Source organism: Heteronotia binoei, chromosome 11 (assembly GCF_032191835.1).
Source record: "Heteronotia binoei isolate CCM8104 ecotype False Entrance Well chromosome 11, APGP_CSIRO_Hbin_v1, whole genome shotgun sequence".
Taxonomy (NCBI): domain Eukaryota; kingdom Metazoa; phylum Chordata; class Lepidosauria; order Squamata; family Gekkonidae; genus Heteronotia; species Heteronotia binoei.
Genome location: NC_083233.1, coordinates 75,479,427 through 75,497,939, shown reverse-complemented (window position 1 = coordinate 75,497,939; position 18,513 = coordinate 75,479,427). Strand labels below are relative to the sequence as shown.

The 18,513-nt window shown below is 53.9% G+C and overlaps 1 protein-coding gene across 1 annotated transcript in view; it reads right to left on the bottom strand.

The window, feature by feature from the left end:
- The window catches only part of NCOR2 (nuclear receptor corepressor 2), a 480,522-nt gene that overhangs the window by 304,226 nt on the left and 157,783 nt on the right, over window positions 1–18,513 (bottom strand). The window contains 1 exon segment of the mRNA XM_060250121.1: window positions 11,775–11,841. Coding sequence (XP_060106104.1) covers window positions 11,775–11,841 — 67 coding nt within the window.

The window sequence follows — 18,513 nt, the reverse complement described above, 5'->3', positions numbered from 1 at the left end:
CTTTGCTTGCACCTAGAATTCCAGGGAAATTTCCCAGAATCCTCTAGAACAAGGAGTTTCTCTACGGACAATGTGGGGAAAGTTCCCTGAACCAAAACCCTGGGGGAAAACACCCCCTGTAGTTTAAAAAAAACCACGCCATCTGACTTGTTTTGTGGTTTTAAGCAATTTTTTTGGGGGGAGGGGGATTTTAATGTAGTTATTGTCACTAATTTTTATATTGTAACCCCCCCCCGAGCCCACTTGTGGGGAGGGTGAAATAGAAATCAAATTAATAAATAATAATTAACGAATATCAACAGCCAGGGCCTGGGGATTCTGGCTCCCTTTCGTCGTTTTCCCCACTCCCTTAATCCCCAGCACTCCACCATCTTCCCAGCTATACGCATTGTCCATTGCAGTGAGCGTAAGCAGTGGAAAGCCCCCTAGCAGATAGGGGAAGGGCTTTCAGGCAGATAGAAGGCTTGTGGATGAGGGGGGAGAGGGGAAGGGAGCTGTGGGGGGTAGAATCCCTGGCATCTCCAAAAAAGGGTCCAGGCAAATAGGTGTGAAAAACCTCAGCTTGAGACCCTGGAGAGCCAATAAAGGGGAGGGATGGTGGCTCAGTGGTAGAGCATCTGCTTGGGAAGCAGAAGGTCCCAGGTTCAATCCCTGGCATCTCCAAAAAAGGGTCCAGGCAAATAGGTGTGAAAAACCTCAGCTTGAGACCCTGGAGAGCCAATAAAGGGGAGGGATGGTGGCTCAGTGGTAGAGCATCTGCTTGGGAAGCAGAAGGTCCCAGGTTCAATCCCTGGCATCTCCAAAAAAGGGTCCAGGCAAATAGGTGTGAAAAACCTCAGCTTGAGACCCTGGAGAGCAGGGGAGGGATGGTGGCTCAGTGGTAGAGCATCTGCTTGGGAAGCAGAAGGTCCCAGGTTCAATCCCTGGCATCTCCAAAAAAGGGTCCAGGCAAATAGGTGTGAAAAACCTCAGCTTGAGACCCTGGAGAGCAGGGGAGGGACGGTGGCTCAGTGGTAGAGCATCTGCTTGGGAAGCAGAAGGTCCCAGGTTCAATCCCTGGCATCTCCAAAAAAGGGTCCAGGCAAATAGGTGTGAAAAACCTCAGCTTGAGACCCTGGAGAGCAGGGGAGGGACGGTGGCTCAGTGGTAGAGCATCTGCTTGGGAAGCAGAAGGTCCCAGGTTCAATCCCCGCCATCTCTAAAAAAGGGTCCAGGCAAATAGGTGTGAAAAACCTCCGCTTGAGACCCTGGAGAGCCGCTGCCAGTCTGAGAAGACAATACTGACTTTGATGGACCGAGGGTCTGATTCAGTAGAAGGCAGCTTCATATGTTCATATATAAGAAGGCTGGGTCAGCAGCAACAAAGTACACACAAATGCTCGTCTTTTCAGGATAATACCTTCAGAAACAATGCACAATAAAGTTTCTCAGCCAGGAAAAAAAAAGAGAGAGAGAGAAGCGGGGATTGTTCTTGTACACACACGCCAAAAAAAAAGTCATGACGCAGCCCCAAAGAAGGGTCCCTGTGGAGGCTGAGCCGATTGTCCTGCACTTGAGAGGAAAAGCATACACTGAGAATGTTGGCACGATGCGCTGGCTGGCTTCCATGCCCTGAGGAAGTGGAGAAACGGAGAACGCAGGCACTGTAGCGATTCCTCTCTGGAATCGCTCTGGTCCACAATGTACTGCAAGAGCAGCCAACTTCAAGCGCTGAAGAACTGCACGGAGGACTCATCCGGGGCTCTTTCCTTTCGAGCCCGAATCCCAGGGTCGTGTGCCTGTAACACCAACACCTGACTGCTGCAGAGTCTGGTACGTAGGCCTGCCCTTGAAGACTGTCTGAAAAGGCTGTTTACAAGCCTACTTGTAAGAGAAACGTATTTAAGAGAACGTATAGGCCGCCTCCGCTCAAGGAGGCTTGCAAGCAAAAACCATACCATAAAATATGCAACAATGTAAATCACCATCAACCACGGGGGGGGGGGGAGATACAGAAACAGCTGGGGAAGGGCTTTTTTTCAGGGGGAACATGCTGGAATATAGTTCTGGAACCTCTTCATGGAAATAAAGTTCTCCCCCCCCCAAAAAAAAAAAATATTTAAAAGCTCATGGGGGGAGCCCTGGGGGAGCAGGCTGGTCTTTGATCCAACAAAGTTATGTTAAAGCACAATTGCTTCAAGGTCTTCGTTCTGCGTTGGGCACCAAAAACGAGACCCGAAAAAGAACTGAGGGAGTTGGAGGCATGTCTAAAGTCTGGAATCTGCCTTCCAGCAGAGCTGAATCTGTAGCACATGAAAATAGGAAAGGTCCCCTGTGCAAGCGCCAGTCGTTTCCGACTCTGGGGTGACATTGCTTTCACAACGTTTCCACGGCAGACCTTTTTACAGGGTGGTTTGCGACATTGCCTTCCCCAGTCCTCTACGCTTTCCCCCCCAGCAAGGTGGGGACTCATTTTACCGACCTCGGAAGGTTAGAAGGCTGAGTCAACCTCGAGCCAGCTACCTGAAAACCCAGCTTCCGCCGGGGATCGAACTCAGGTCATGAGGAGAGCTTAGGACTGCAGTACTGCAGCTTTAGCACTCTGCGCCCTTGGGTGCTCTTTTGCATGAACATAACATCATGTCAAATTGTCCCGCTGTGTTTTCTCCATCATTTCCCTCTTGAGAGTTCTGGCACCGTTTTTTCCTGGGGTGAGGGGAAATGGTTCCTGTCTCTTCTCTCTCCTGGAGCTAAGAGCCACTGTGGGATGGGCAGTACAGTGGGGCGGGGGGGGGGGGGGGGTTCAACCCCTTACACAGAAAAACAGGTTTCCTACCTGTAACTGATGATCTTCGAGTGGTCATCTGTGCAGTCACACTTGTGGGAGTAGGCGCCAGCGCCGACCTCGATCGGTAAACTTCAAAGCTGTGGATTTCCGCGCCCCCGACCCAGTGCGCATGCCCAGAAGCCCCACCGCGCATGCTCACTGGGACGGGCGCGGACATCCCGCCAGTTCCTTCTGACCGCCACGTTAGCCCCATGGAGGGACCGGCTGCAGCGGGGAAGGCGGGCGGGTAGTGTGACTGCACAGATGACCACTCGAAGATCATCAGTTACAGGTAGGAAACCTGTTTATCTTCTTCGTGGTCTCTGTGCATCACACTTGTGGGAGATTAGCAAGCTCAGGCCTACCTGGTGGAGGGTACGCCGGTCCATCACAGGGAAACGGACTGCAACACTGCGCGGCCCACCGAGGAGGCTTGTCTGCGCCGCAGGTCCAGGGCATAGTGCGACACGAAGGTGTGTGCCGAGGACCATGTGGCTGCCCCACAGATGTCCTGTAGGGGAACTCCCTTCATAAACGCCTCCGACGTCGCAACAGCCCTTGTCGAATGGGCACGGAGCGGTCCCGGCAGCGGGTGCTTCTGAAGAAGATAGCACAAGCGAATAGCCCCCGTGATCCACTTGGACAATCGCTGTGACGAAATACGCTGCCCCAAGGAGGACGCAGCGTAGGACACAAACAATCTGGCGTCCTTCCTGGAGGGTGCGGTGCGATGCAGGTAGAAAGAGAGCGCCCTCTTGACGTCCAGAGCATGCAGCAACCGCTCAGAGTCATTAGCCGGAGAGGGAAAATAGACAGGTAAATGGATCTCAGAATTGAGGTGAAACGGCGACACCACCTTAGGCAGGAAAGTGATGTCTGGGCGCAGGGTGACCCCCTCAGCCGAAAACACCAAATAGGGAAAGTCGCACCTGAGTGCGGCCAATTCCCCGACCCGCCTTGCCGAGGTGATCGCCACAAGGAAGGCCGTCTTCCATGCCAGGAGGTGGGAAGGACACTTAGCCATCGGCTCAAATGGTTTGGTCGTCAACGCCTTGAGAACTAGGGGGAGGTCCCATGCTGGCGTAGGGGCCCTCACTGCCGGGTACAGCCTCGCCATGCCCTTGAGAAAACGCTTAGTGTCTGGATGTGCAAAAGGCGAGTGGCCATCAATCGGAAGATGTTCTGCAGAGATGGCAGCCAAGTAGACCCGTACCGAGGAGGGCGCCAGGCCCCCGTCTAACAGCGTAACTAAGAAGTCCAGAATTAACGATAAGTCCGCTCTTTCCGGCACCACAGAATGATCTGTAGCAAACTTGGCAAATCTGGCCCATTTGGCCGCGTATGACCTTCTGGTAGATGACTTTTTGCAATTCAGGATGACAAACTGGGTTCTGTCTGAAAATCTGGATCCAGACGCCAAGCCGTGAGTCGCAGGTTCGGGATGTCGTGGTGCAGGACTTGTCCTTGGTGAGAGAGCAGGAGGTTCCCCACCTGAGGGAATCGGTGGTAAGTCCCTCCCGACAAGCGGAGGACCAGTGGGAACCAGGGCTGTCGAGGCCACCATGGCGTCACCAAGATTCCGCGTGGACGTTCCCTCAGGAGCTTCTGCACCACCTTGGTGAGTAGCGGTATGGGGGGGAACAGGTATACTGAGTGGTACCTCCACGGCACCAGGAGTCCGTCCCCCAACGCTAGGGGGTCTACTCCTCCCCTGCAGCAGAACAGGTCGCATTTTGTGTTTTGCCTTGTAGCGAAAACGTCCAACTCCGGGGCTCCCCAACGGAGGAAAACCGGTTGCAGAAACTCCCAGTTGAGCTCCCACTCGTGCAGGAGAGCTCCGCCCCGACTCAGGAAGTCCGCTTGTACGTTCCGGTCCCCGGGGAGATGAGCTGCTCGGAGGAACACCCCTTGAGAGATGCACAACTCCCAGACCAGGAGGGCCAACTTGCAGAGTCTCTGAGACACCGTGCCCCCCTGACGATTGATGTACGCCATTGCTGTGGTGTTGTCGGTCATCACCGCCACCGACCTGCCCCCCAGAAGCGGTTGGAAGGAGCGAAGGGCATGAAAGATGGCCAGCAACTCGAGAAAGTTTATATGCTGGCTGGAGTGATGGCTCGGCCAGCGGTCCCCCACGCACATGCCCCCCATGTGGGCCCCCCAACCCCATAGGGAAGCGTCCGTGGTGAGCGTGAGGGTCGGTTCCGGCCTGTGAAAGGGAGCCCCTTCCATCAGGCGACTTTTCAGCCCCCACCAGGAGAGGGATGACAGGATTTCCGCAGGAACCGTCAGCAACTTGGAGGGGTGCTCCACATTGCACTTGAAACTCCGCAGGAACCAGAGTTGCAGCGGCCTCATCCGGAGCTTCGCGAACGGTAGGACAGACGTTGTCGCTGCCATCAGTCCCAGAAGTCGCTGCAACGTCCGTGCAGGGGCGGTCGGATTCAGTTGGAGAGAAGACACCAGTTGCACTATAACGTCCGCTCTGTCTGGAGGGAGAAACGCTTTGCAGGCTCGAGTATCCAGGATCGCCCCAATGAATTGTACCTTCTGAGAAGGCGTCAGACGAGACTTTTTTAAAATTTATTTGGAGTCCCAATTCGTCCACCAAGGCCAAGGTGATCGTTATGTGCCGCAGCAAGAGCTCCCTCGACTCCGCGACCAGGAGCCAATCGTCGATGTACGGGAAGAGTGTCACACCCCGTAACCTCAGGTGGGCAGCAATGACCACCATGGTCTTGGTGAATACCCTTGGGGCTGTACAAAGGCCGAATGGTAGGGCTCGATACTGGAAGTGTTCGTCTCCGACCGTGAAGCGCAGATACTTCCGATGGCGGGGGTGGATGGAGATGTGGAAGTATGCGTCTTTCAGATCGAGGGTCGCCATCCAGTCTCCTCTGCTTAGAAGAGGGAGGATGTACTGCAGCGAAGTCATCCTGAACTTGTCGCACCTCACGAATACCTTCAGTGCTCTCAGGTCCATGATCGGCCGAAGGCCTCCATCCCGTTTGGGGACTGCAAAATATCGGGAGTAGAAGCCCTGACCTTCCTGGTCCGCAGGAACCTTCTGGATGGCGTGTTTCTGAAGGAGTGACTGGACCTCCTCGCAGAGGGTTGGAGATGGTGCTGTGGAGACGAATCTCGGGGTACGCGGGGGGTGGGAGAACTCTATACAGTAGCCCATCCTGATTATATACAAAACCCACCGGTCCGAGGTGATACGGGACCAAGCAGGGAAGAATCTGGCAAGGCGGATGGAGTCCAAGTCCGATGGGCCAAGCGTCCCAGGGGGGAAGTCAAAGGCCCTGCTTGCCCTGCTTCGCACCCTTCTGGCGAGCCGTCTGGGCGGAAGATGGGGAGTACTTGGGCTTTGACTGGTAGGAGGGCCGAGTGAAGGGAGCCGATTTCGAGCGCCACTGCCTCTCAGGCGACTTGGAGTACGGCTTCTTCTGCCAGGTTTTGGGCCACTGACGCTTAGATGGAGGGCGCGGCCCGGACACCCCTAGGTTCCTGGATGTCTTGATACTTTTATCCAGCTCCTGGAGGACCGAGTCCGTCGTCGAGCTGAACAAACCCGCCCCGTCAAAGGGGAGATCCTCGACATACGCTTGTGTGTCAGGTTGAAGCGCTGTGGATCTCAGCCAAGCGTGCCTGCGCAGGGAGATAGCCGATGTAAGGGCCTTCGCACAAGTGTCCCCTGAATGCCTGGCAGAATTTAGCTGCTGTTTTGCCAGGGTCATACCCTCTTTCTGCAACCGCCTTAGAGCATTCCGGCTCTGTTCGGGGAGGGAACCCAAGATGGTGGAGACTTGGTCCCAGAGGGCGTATTGGTAGCGGCCATAGCAGGCTGCGTAGTTGGCGATCTTAACGCCTAGGGAACCGGCTGAATAGAGTCTTCTCCCCATGGCGTCTAGTTTCCTGCCCTCTTTATCTGGTGGGGTGGAGTGTGTCTTTTTCGCCTTGGAAGACGACGACACGACCACCGAATTGGGTTTAGGGTGCACGTAGAGAAATTCTGCTGATGCTTCCTGTATCCTATACATGTGGTCCAGCCTGCGAGAGGAGACAGGCGTGGAGGCAGGCTTGTCCCAGGAGGCCTAGGCTGTCTGTAGCATGACGGTTGTAAGCGGTAAAGCAATAGCTGTGGAGGTATCCTGTTGCACTATGTCAAAAACCGTGTCCGTCACCGTGGGCTGAGGCTGCACAGTGGTGAGAGAGAGGGTTTGAGCCATTCTCTTGATGAGATCACCGTAGGATTTGAGGTCCTCGGAAGGTGAGATTGGCTGCTCCTCGGACGTCTTTACAGGAGGTGAGGGTTCACCGCTGGAGGTCTCTCTTTCGGGCGATGAGTCATCCAGAGACCTGGAAGAAGCATCAGGGGAATCAGAGAGTTCGGATCGGTGCCGGGTAGGAGGCTCTGGAGCGACCGGGGTAGATTCCTTCATCGATGGGGAGCGCTGCTTGGGGTCCTTCTGGACCGGTGGGTCCCGCTCAGGAGGCTTCGAGACCGACGCCGACGGTGCATTCCGCTGCGTCCTGTGGGACGTCCGGGATCGGTAGGAGGTCTCAGAGGCTTGATCCCAGTCCTTCTGGCGTTGCTGAAGCCATGGGAAGGGAGGCTGCACCGGGTACGCCCCGTACAGGTATTGCCACTGCCTCTGGTCCCAGGGGATCTGGGCTGCCTGATATCGTGGCGAGCGGTCCTCCTCTCGGCAGCGAGGGGAGTGGCTGCTGGAAGATCGGTCCCGACGGTGTGGGCTTCGGGACTGAGAAGTCGATTTTTCGATAGGGCTACTTCCGGTACCGACGCGTTGGGCCGACTCAATCTCCGAATCGGAATCGGAGATGACGAGTTGAGTCGACATCGATGCCAGCTGCGAAGTCGATTGTCGGACGGGCGAGGCAAAGAGTTTCAGCGGCGGGACGATGGGTGCTGTCGGATCGGCCGGGGATGCCGGTGCGGAGTGAGTCGTCGCTGCACGCTTTGACTTCTCCGACTTCTTGTGTTTCTTTTTCTCGACGGGCATCCCTTTGTCCTCCTTGGGCCTTTTGATCGGCACCGAGGACTCCGAGGCGGCTACCGAGCCCGAACGCTTTCGGGGTCGGTCGGTATCGATGGGCCGCCCGGTATCGACCGGAGTCGATGTAGACTGGTCCGCCTGACCAGCCGCGGACTCGGCCTGCTCGGTTCGGGGAGACAGTGCTCGCTCCATCAGGGCCGCCGCAAGTCTAGCCGCTCTATTCCGCCGCGTCTGTTTGGAAAACTTGGCACAGTGCGAGCAGGAATCGGGCCTGTGTCGTTCCCCCAGGCACAGTAAGCACAAAGAGTGTCCGTCAGGTGGGGCAATTTTGTTCCCACACTTGGAGCAGCGGCGGAAAAATCCCCACTTTCTTTCCATGCGAGGAAGGAAAGGCGGGAAGAACGTAGAAGGGGAGAGGGGGCCCCTACCCCGAAGGGCGGGAAAACAAAAAAGGGAAAACCCCGCTCTCCCAAACAAGACGAAAACTAAGCTATCTACACTATCTAAAACTAAACTAACTAACTATATACAACTAAGCTAGTAAATCCGAATGGATAGAGAAAAGTTCACCGACCGTGGCAGATAGATCAACCGATCAGCGCGGCGGTCAGAAGAGAACTGGCGGGATGTCCGCGCCCGTCCCAGTGAGCATGCGCGGTGGGGCTTCTGGGCATGCGCACTGGGTCGGGGGCGCGGAAATCCACAGCTTTGAAGTTTACCGATCGAGGTCGGCGCTGGCGCCTACTCCCACAAGTGTGATGCACAGAGACCACGAAGAAGATCTGCAGTCTCCCAGTTTCCACAGACCAGCGTAATGCTTCTGATGTCCTCAGAGCCAGCGTGACCCAGTAGGCCAGGTAAGTCGCAGCCTAGGGTGCCACCTGACCACAAGGTGGTCACCCCTGCCACCCCCCGGTGCCCCTTCCTCACCGCGCTCACCTGTGCTGCCACCCGCGTCTTCACGCTCCTCCACCTTGCCATCCAGCCTGGTGGCATGTAGGTGGCATGTGGGCAGGCGGTGGGTCAGCGTGGTGGTGGGTGTGCATAGACCCTAGAAGGCTGAGCAGGGGTGGCGGGGTAACATGTGCACTTGGAGGTGCTTGGAGCCAGCCCTCCCTTGCATAGGGAGGGCTGTGCATAGACCCTAGAAGGCTGAGCAGGGGTGGCGGGGTAACATGTGCACTTGGAGGTGCTTGGAGCCAGCCCTCCCTTGCTGCCTAGGGCGCCAAAAACCCTGGCGCTGGATGTTTTCTTCACGTCCCAAGATCCACACAGTAAGAATTGTGCGGTGGTTAAAATGGTGGATTTGGGGAACCTGAGTTCAAATCCCCGGTCGGCCACAAAAGCCTGCTGGGTACACTTTGGGCTAGACGACCTCATGAACTCTAAGCTACCTCGCAGGATTGTCGTTTCGAGGCTCAGACAAGGAAAAGGGATCCGTTTAGGCCGCTCTGAGCTCTCGGGAGGAAGCAGAGGGTAAAAATGTACAAGACAGATTTGTCTGCAGCCAAGAACAAAATGCCGCTTGGCCCCAGCCGTGGCCTGACGCTTCACCAAGGAAGAAGCAGAGAAAAAAGAACCGGGGTTTGAATGCCCAATTAATCCAGCGGAGGATTCGGCTGCTTTCGCATCTGTTTGCTCAGCGCCTCCGAACGTGGAGCATCCATTTGGCACGGGAACGCTCCAGCCGACCGGCATCTCTTCTGCTCTGTTAATTAGCTAAGCCCTGAACTTTATCCCTTCGATGGAACCGTTGCCAAATCGCTTGCCACGAGCTTCAGAAGGCCCGGAGGGGGAACGATAGCCAAATATGCCTTTGGCTAAAGAGCACGACGCACCAGCGCGATTCTGGACGTACTGTTAAGCAGAGCGAGAATTTGGGTAGGACCACCTCGGGCAGCCAGACCCAAAGTCAGGCCTGGAGACATTGAAATCAAAAAAAGGGGGGCGCTGGGAACTTCCAGAAGCCAGGTTCAGCGAGAAGCCGAAGCGGAGAAAGGCAGAAAGTCCACCCCGTCTGGTCAGGCAGGGAGGCCACCAGGCCACGCTCTGAATAAGCGGCCAATCCAGAAGCTGCATACTACCTGCCAATCAGAGAGGTCAACGTTGTGCACCCTTCGGTGCCTAAAGAAAGACCTGAGTCTATAGGACACCATCCCAAGGAGTTCATGCAGGTGGGCAGATGGCAAAAGGAAAGCTCCAAGGATTTCCCAGGATGGCTCAGTGCAACTCATTCCCCCTGGATGCTTTTGTTCACATACATGTGAGTCTGCATGGATGTGCTTTTTAGGGGCTGCCAATTCACAGCTGACTTACGACGACCCGGCAGGGCAGGGCTGGCCAAACTTGTTTAATGTAAGAGTCACATCATCAGGTGTTTGAGAGCCACGAGACAAGAACGGGAAGGAGGAAATAGATGGGAGAAGGGGAGGCGGAAAGGAAGCAAATTTAAATGCCTTCTCCAAGCTGCCCGCCAATCAGTGCGGCCTAAACGGATCCCTGTTCCTTGTCTGAGCCTCGAAACAACAATCCTGTGAGGGGCTGGTGAAGGCTTCGAGAGCCACACGGGATGTGCGAAAGAGCCACATGTGGCTCCGGAGCCACACTTCGATCACCCCTGCTGTAGGGCTCTCAAGGTAGGAGGTGTTCAAAGACCATTTGCCCTTGCCTGCCTAGGCCTCCGTGGTGGTCTCCCATCCAAATAACAACCAGAGCCAGCCCTGCTAAGCTTCCGAGACCTGGCAAGTTTGGCCTATCCTGGGCTATCCAGGTCAGGCCACAAAATACAGGAGGAGAAGAAGAAGGTGGAGGAGGAGGGAAAAAAAAGAAGGAGGAAGAGGAGCAGAAGAAGGTGGTGGTGGAGGAGAAGAAGGAGGAGGAGAAGAAAAAGTGGTGGTGGTGGAGGAGGAGAAGGAGAAGAAGGTGGTGGTGGAGGAGAAGAAGGAGGAGGAGAAGAAGAAAGTGGTGGTGGTGGAGGAGGAGGAGGAGAAGGAGAAGAAGGTGGTGGTGGAGGAGGAGAAGAAGGAGTAGGAGAAGGAGGAGAAGGAAAAGGAGGAGGAGAAGAAGATGGTGGAGGAGGAGGAGAAGGAGGAAGAGCAGCAGAAGGTGGTGGTGGTGGAGAAGAAAAAGGAGAAGGAAGAGGAAGAGAAGTAGGTGGTGGAGGAGGAGGAGGAGGAGGAAAAGAAGGAGAAGAAGGAGGAGGAGGAGAAGGAGATGAAGGAGGAGGAGGAGGAGAAGGGAGAAGAAGAACAAGAGGAAGAGGAGGATTTATATACCCCACCACTTACTCGAAGTCTCAGAGCACCTTATGATCACCTTCCTTTCCTCTCCCCACAACAGATGCCCTGTTAGGTAGGTGGGGCTGAGAGAGCTCTTTCCAGAACTGCTCTTGAGAGAAGTGGGACTGGCCCAAGGCCACCCAGCAGAAGAGTGGGGAATCAAACCCAGTTCTCCAGATTAGAGTCTCCCACTCTTAACCACAACACCAAAGTGGCTCTCTTCTGTGAGTCAAAGGCACCTTTCATCTGATATCAGGTACCAGAAAGAAGGGAGCTTTGGGTCTAGAAAGCTTTTAATGTGGAAATCTCACTAGACTCTATGACACTGTTGGGCTCCAGTCTTGCTCTTCCACTGAAGACCCGCGCCTGAAACCATCTGCAGACACGCTGTGAAATACGTGGCTCAGAGGTAGAGCATCTGCTTGGTAATCAGAAGGTCCCAGGTTCAATCTCCGGCATCTCCAACTAAAAAGGGTCCAGGCAAGTAGGTGTGAAAAACCTCAGCTTGAGACCCTGGAGAGCCGCTGCCAGTCTGAGTAGGCAATACTGACTTTGATGGACTGAGGGTCTGATTCAGTAGAAAGCAGCTTCATATTCATATGCACATATGTTCATTCTGGCTTCTGAGAAAAAAGAAACCCCACGGGAGCCAACAAGTCTATCACTTACCCACTGCTTACGAGCATGATTTCTCCTCTTGAAGTATAGAATCAGCTTCTTCCGCATTGCCTGGTTTCTAAAAACAGGAAAGGAAAAACACAGGATTGAGCTGAAGGCTGCGTATTGTTCACACTGAACACAGACGTGCGCACCCGCTCTTGGCTTCCGTCTCCTGCCGCTGCAAAAAAAGTTTCAAAGGTGACTTTGAACGGCAGCCCTTTTGGGACGGCAGAGGTGATCTCTGCTGAGGCCTTACCGCCGCTTGGCATCCGCCCGTAATGTCATGCTTTTGCACTGAAATTTGTGGCATCCAACGGTTATCCTCCAGCACACAAGTGCCTGCAGTCCCATGGAAAACACATGGTGGAAATGGCAACAGAGAGAGTAGGCTCTGCTTTGGTGAGAGCGCACCTGGAGTATTCAGTTTGGGGCGCCACATTTTAAGAAGGATCTAGACAAGCTGGAACGGGCCCAGAAAAGGGCGGTGAAGACGGTGAGGGATATGGAGGCCAAGTCCGATGAAGAAAGGTTGAAGGAATGGGGATGTTTAGCCTGGAGAGGAGGCGGCTGAGAGGTGTAGAAAAAGCCCAGCAGGAACTCATTTGCATATCAGGCCACACCCCCTGATGCCAAGTCATCCGGAACTGAGTTCCTGTATGTTCCTGCTCAAAAAAAGGAAGAGAGCCCTGGGCTTAGCAAAGCCTATTAGCCATGAAAGCTAAATGGAAACTGTCATGATCCTGGGCCTAGTGAGGCCTGCAGGCCCCAGGGAAGCCTGCTTAGGAGTTACTGGGGAAAGCCTACATCTCCCAGGATCCCCTCTGCCCCTCTGATTGGGTAGCGAGGGTTTTGGAGGGAAACAAGCCCAGAGAGGGGTGGGGCCTGGGAAGAGAATATATAAAGGCAAAGCCCAGGAAGTGGGTGTTCTTCCTCTGGAAGGCTTAGCTGGAAGCAGGCTGTAGCCTGGAGAGCTGGAAGCAGGGGAGAGACCCTTACCCAAGGGGGTAAGTGCTGGTAAGAGTAGGGACTATAAAATAGATGCGTTAGGGCATTTGTTTATTTTCCCTTCACCCTTTTGCTGGTTAATGCATCTTGTTAATTTATATTGCACCGCAATAAACCTTTTTGTGTTGCTCACTCTGCCTGCTCCTATTATTTGGCCTAAGCTACAGGAGGCCTGAAGGGCTTGGGAGGGGACTCTGGGCCTTCTCAAGGGAACCCTTAACCCAGAGTGGTGGCAGCAATTTGGTAAGACCCCTCTGAGTCCTTACAGAAACCACCACCAGCTCAGAAGTGGTGTACCTCTGATGACTGGCTGTCGGAGGCAGAAACTGGGGCAGGCAGTTTGCCTTCGTGCCTGTGCAAAAGCAGAGCTGGAAGCAGAGTCCCAGGCTAGAGGGAGCTCAGCTCCAATACCTTTCTTTCGCTGTCTCACCTACCTCCCGAGACATTTAACTGCCAAAACATTCAAAACCAAGGGTCTTCACTAGAGAAGACAGGAGGAGACTTTCATGGCCCTGATTCTGACTGCCACGCTTGAGTGTAGCTTCTTTTATTTTAACTCTTTTATTTTAACTCCGCAGGCCTTACTTGAGGCATTAAGATGAAACTGGATATATATCCCACCCTTCACTCCGAATCTCAGAGTGGCTTACAATCTCCTTTATCTCCTTCCCCCACAACAGACAGCCTGTGAGGTAGGTGGGGCTGAGAGAGCTCTTACAGCAGCTGTCCTTTTCAAGGACAGCTCCTATGAGAGCTAAGGCTGACCCAAGGCCATTCCAGCAGCTGCAAGTGGAGGAGTGGGGAATCAAACCCGATTCTCACAGATAAGAGAGCTCTGGCTGACCCAAGGCCATTCCAGCAGATGCAAGTGGAGGAGTGGGGAATCAAGCCCGGTTCTCCCAGATAAGAGAGCTATGGCTGACCCCAAGACCATTCCAGCAGGTGCAAGTGGAGGAGTGGGGAATCAAACCCGGTTCCCCCAGATAAGAGCCCGTGCACTTAAGGACTACACCAAACTGGCTCTCAATTTGAGGCTAAATTAGCAACGGAGGGGTGACCAAGTCCTTCCGAACACCATCTAAAACAAAGACAAGCACCCCTGCCCTTGTTCAGAAGAGGATCTGCCTCTTGCACATGAATTAGTGCCCAGCTGGGCTCTTGGAGAAGCACCAGAGCAACGTCTGCCTCCTCAGGGAGCTCTCCATGGTCCTGTACACCTTCAGCCTCCGATATGCCGCCAGAGCTGAGCGATGCCTATTAAAGCAGAGAACCCTCCAGGGACGGCTACATGCTTGGTGGGCTCGCAGCATGGGTCGGGAAAGGGTCGCGACAGACGTGCACGGGCGAATACAGTCCCTTACAGCGTCCCTTAAAAGAGGTGACCCTCCGCAGTCCTTGCGGAGCTCCAGCTGCATTTCCTACAGCAAGAAGCTAGCCCTCTATGACTCCTGGCTCCATTTTGGGAACCTTGTTTCATTTCGCAGTTGGGCCACAGAACGTTTCCCTTCTCCCTCTGCCTTTCTTAATTAGCTCTCCAAGCTGGACTCCCCAAGCAAAGCCCAATTGGCGCTTCAAGAGCCATCCCTCCCCCCCCCCCCCTCCGCCTTCCCTTCTGACTTGGCTGCCAAGGCTTTGAAGTAAAAATAGAACTCAATTTCCAAGGTGGAACTTGGCAGGTAGCGGCCTCCTTTCCCTCCTTTCTAATGGAAAACAGGAACTAACTACCCAAATTAGAAACGCCGGTTCCCTGCGGAGGCTCTCCCCTTGAAGGGAAAAGTGGATCAGATGCAGTCCACGGATGGCCCATTTATGGGAAGTGATCGTGAGGATGGCGTCAAGTTGGGGCTAAGTTAGCAACAGAGGGGGACCAAGTCCTTTCAAACAGTTCAGAATGCTTTGGATCCATTTAAAACACGGGTGTCACCCTCATAAATGAGATCCTGCCAGGCCGGGCCACGAGTGTCATAAAATGTAATGGCAGGTAAAGGTCAAGGTAGTCCCCTGTGCAAGCACCAGTCGTTTCCGACTCTGGGGTGACGTTACTTTCACAGCGTTTTCATAGCACACTTTGTACGGGGTTGTTTGCCATTGCCCTCCCCAGTCATCTACACTTTCCCCGCAGCAAGCTCGGAAGGATGACCGACCTCGGAAGGATGAGACAACCTGGAGCCGGCTACCTGAAACCAGCTTCCGCTGGATCGAACTCAGGTCGTGAGCAGAGAGATCAGACTGCAATACTGCAGCTTTACCACTCTGTGCCACGGACTGTTGTAATGCCAGGTAGCAGAGATATAAACTTTATAAAGGACGCATACAAACAGAGATTTTTAAAAAGCGTAACATAAAACATACTTAAAACATTAGCACTTGTTAGTCTTAACGGTGCTTTCTTTGTATCTCTCCCATGGCATCTAGGGAACTGGGCAAAGGAAGCTCTGGCTCTGTCCTTTCTTCCCCAGGGGACAAGGAGGAGAGGAGCCTCAGCTGACAGAAGGAAGAGAGGCTGGGCTCAGTAGCTCTGCTGTGCAACTGAGAGGCTCAAGCGAGGAGCTTCAGCCAGTGGAGAAAACAGAGGCTTTGCTCTGTAGCTCCTATGTGATTGAGCAAGCCTGGCAAAGCAAGCTGTGATGCAGAAGGAAGCAAGGGAGAGGGAGAAGGAAGCAGATAACACCAGTTGCTCAGGGACCTCATAGGAGTCCTCTGGGGGTCTGATTCGGCCCCTGGGCCACATGTTTGACACCCCTGATTTAAAACAAAACCAAGCAACCCTTGACTTCTCTCTGCCATTGCTCAGAAGAGTATCTGCCTCCTGCACATGAACTAAACTACCAAACAAGACAGCTGGCTTCATTTCCAACATCCTCTTGCGGGATTCCCATAAAGACAATCGGAATAATGTTAGAGAACTACTTAGAGAAGTGTGAAATAGTATAATGTTATTGTTAAAGGAGTACACGTGAGAAATCAAGCTGGGTTCAGCACACCAAGGTCACAACGGCTGCAGAGTTCCGGAGGCTTGACCGCCTGGCACTGCAGCTTCACCTTTCATTCTGCAGAAGTGAGCGGCGACTCACGAAAGCTCCTACCTCTGCCAAAAATTTTCACTAGTCTACTGGAACCTTGCTCTTTTCGGCCGCTAAGACGAACTAACAGGGCGACCCATCTCGATCCACCCTCTTGTTCTGCCTTTGAAAGGAAAGACACTGAGATGGAAATTCTGCCCAGCCTGGATTATGGCTGGAGATCAGAGGATACAAAAAAAAAAAAATCCCCTTGAAGTTAAAGAAAAAGAAGACGACGACTGCAGATTTATACCCCGCCCTTCTCTCTGAATCAGAGACTCAGAGCGGCTTACAATCTCCTATATCTTCTTCCCCCACAACAGGTGGGGGGGGGGCTGAGAGGGCTCTCACAGCAGCTGCCCTTTCAAGGACAACCTCTGCCAGAGCTATGGCTAACCCAAGGCCATCCCAGCAGCTGCAAGCGGAGGAGTGGGGAATCAAACCTGGTTCTCCCAGATAAGAGTCCGCGCACTTAGCCACTACACCAAACTGGCTCTCCAGTTCGGGTCAGGACGGGTTTCTTCCTAGGAATCCGATGCCTGCTTCCTTGGCCTCCGTTCTGGCCTCTGCACACCACAAAAAAGGCTTGTGGAGGGGGGGGGGGGGGAAACGAAGCCCGGATGTTGCAAAACGAGCCTTCCTGAAGTCAGAGGAGCGTCACCTATCTCAGCAGCAAGGGCGGAGGGAAACCTGTGGGTGTTCTCTTCTGACATGTGCTCGGGAGAAGAGACAGCAGCGACAGAAAGGACATAAAAGCATCGCCTCCCACGGTGTAAACCCCAGGCGGTTAAGGGCACCGCAAGAGGCCGGGGCAGGTCTTCCAGAGGGGGAGGGATAAAGGGAAATACAAGGAGAACTTCCCGGGAGCCTTGCCTTCCACCTTCTCGAGGAGAAAGCAGAGCTAATCGATACTCAATCTCTTCCGAACAAGCAGGGGCCTCGGGAGCCCTTGGCCAAAGACAGAGTCCGGGAAGCTGCCAGACCGTCTACTCATCGAGAGGACGTAAAAAGACGAAGGGGGGCAGAGAAGGGGAGGGCGAGCGGGCAAGAAGCCCTCTCCTCCGGCAGCTGTCGAGCGGAGCCGTCTCGGCTTCCCCATTTTGCTCAGCCTTGAGACGATGAGTTTGGGCAGGTGGAGAAAGGCCCAGCTGGTTATCTGAGGCGGGGAGTCTCCCCTGCATTTTGGAAGCCTCAGGAGCCGCTCACTCGCTTTCCCTCCTGCCTCCCAAACCCGTGGGGTTCTGAAGGCCGCCTGGGACTTCCTCGGCGCACGCAAGTGCGCTGCTCCACGGCTGGTCTCTCTGGCATGCGCTGCTGCCGTTACTAAGAAACCATTTTTGCAAGGAGGTTAAATCAGGCCACATATCGGAGGAAGCACACGCTGTGCTCCCGGGGGTATCGCAAGCAGGGCCGCAGAGGCGTTTTCCACAGCGCAGCCGGCAGAAGGTATAGGCTGCCACACGCCCTCGTACACACACACATCCCGACGGGAGAGGCGCACGGCCCTTGCAAACGGCACCTTTGGAAAGGTCAGGGTTGCAACGTGCAAACCCGGCAGCGAACATCTTTCCGTTTACATCTGGGGAAAGGGAAGGACAATCAGAGACGGCGGGAAGCACTGGGGAGTCGTAGAGGGAGCACCGCCCAATCCGGGCAGAAACTCTCGCCTTGGCAAACAAGGCAACGAGACGGCAACGTTGTCCCAAACGAAGTGGTGTTTTGGCGCGTGTGAATAAAAAGGTAAAGTGGCACCTTTAAGACCAACCCGTTTTTATTCAGAACGTCCGCTTTCGTGTGCTCTTAAGCACACTTCATCAGACGAGGAATCCGGCACAGTGAGCAAAGCCATACGTAGCTGGTAGGCAGGGGCCCAGAATGCAACATGGTACAGATTTAAGAACCAGTGACAGTGAAGTAAAATTATCTGGTAGGCAGTGGTTTAGAATGCAAAACGGTACGATGACAGAGCAGTAAAATTAACAAATTGAGCAATTTGTTAATTTTTTCTATTCTGTCATTGTACGTTTTACATTCGAAAACATTTTACATTTTAAAAATCATTTTAAAATGCACCTTCCCAATTTCTATATTATATCCTATTCTTTGCTCGTTCTATTAATACTGATATCAGCTCGTCACAGCTGATCAATGGGTAGTGTCAAAACGTGCCAGGCCTGTTTCGCAGTTTCCACGGAGAACGCAAGCTTTGCAAGCGCTCATTTGCACAAAACGACTCTTGCGTGCCTGGGGCAGATTTTAATGGCTCCGGAAGGATGACACCAACACCATCAGCTAAAAGAGCTCTGAATCACCCAGAAGCCACTTCACAGGCTGGCCGTTCTTTGTGTGCTCCCTTCTCCTCTCCGCCCACCCTTTCGACAAAGGACTCAGAGTGGCTTCCATGTGGTTTCCAGGTGGCCTCATCTTGACGTGACGTTCAGAGTCAGATTTCTTAAGCCGAAGCTGTTGAACTGGATGACCTGTCTTTGAACCGCTCTGTGGGCTACCTCTTTGTCTCGATCACGCTGCCTCCGGAGCATATGGAGGGGACCCTAAAGCCACACTGAAACCTAACAATGCAACCCTGAAGCACAACCCTGAAGTATAACCTTGCAAGTCCACGGAAGTCAACTGGTATTAGAAGGGTACAGCTACGCTTCCGGTGGCACAGGAAGTCATAA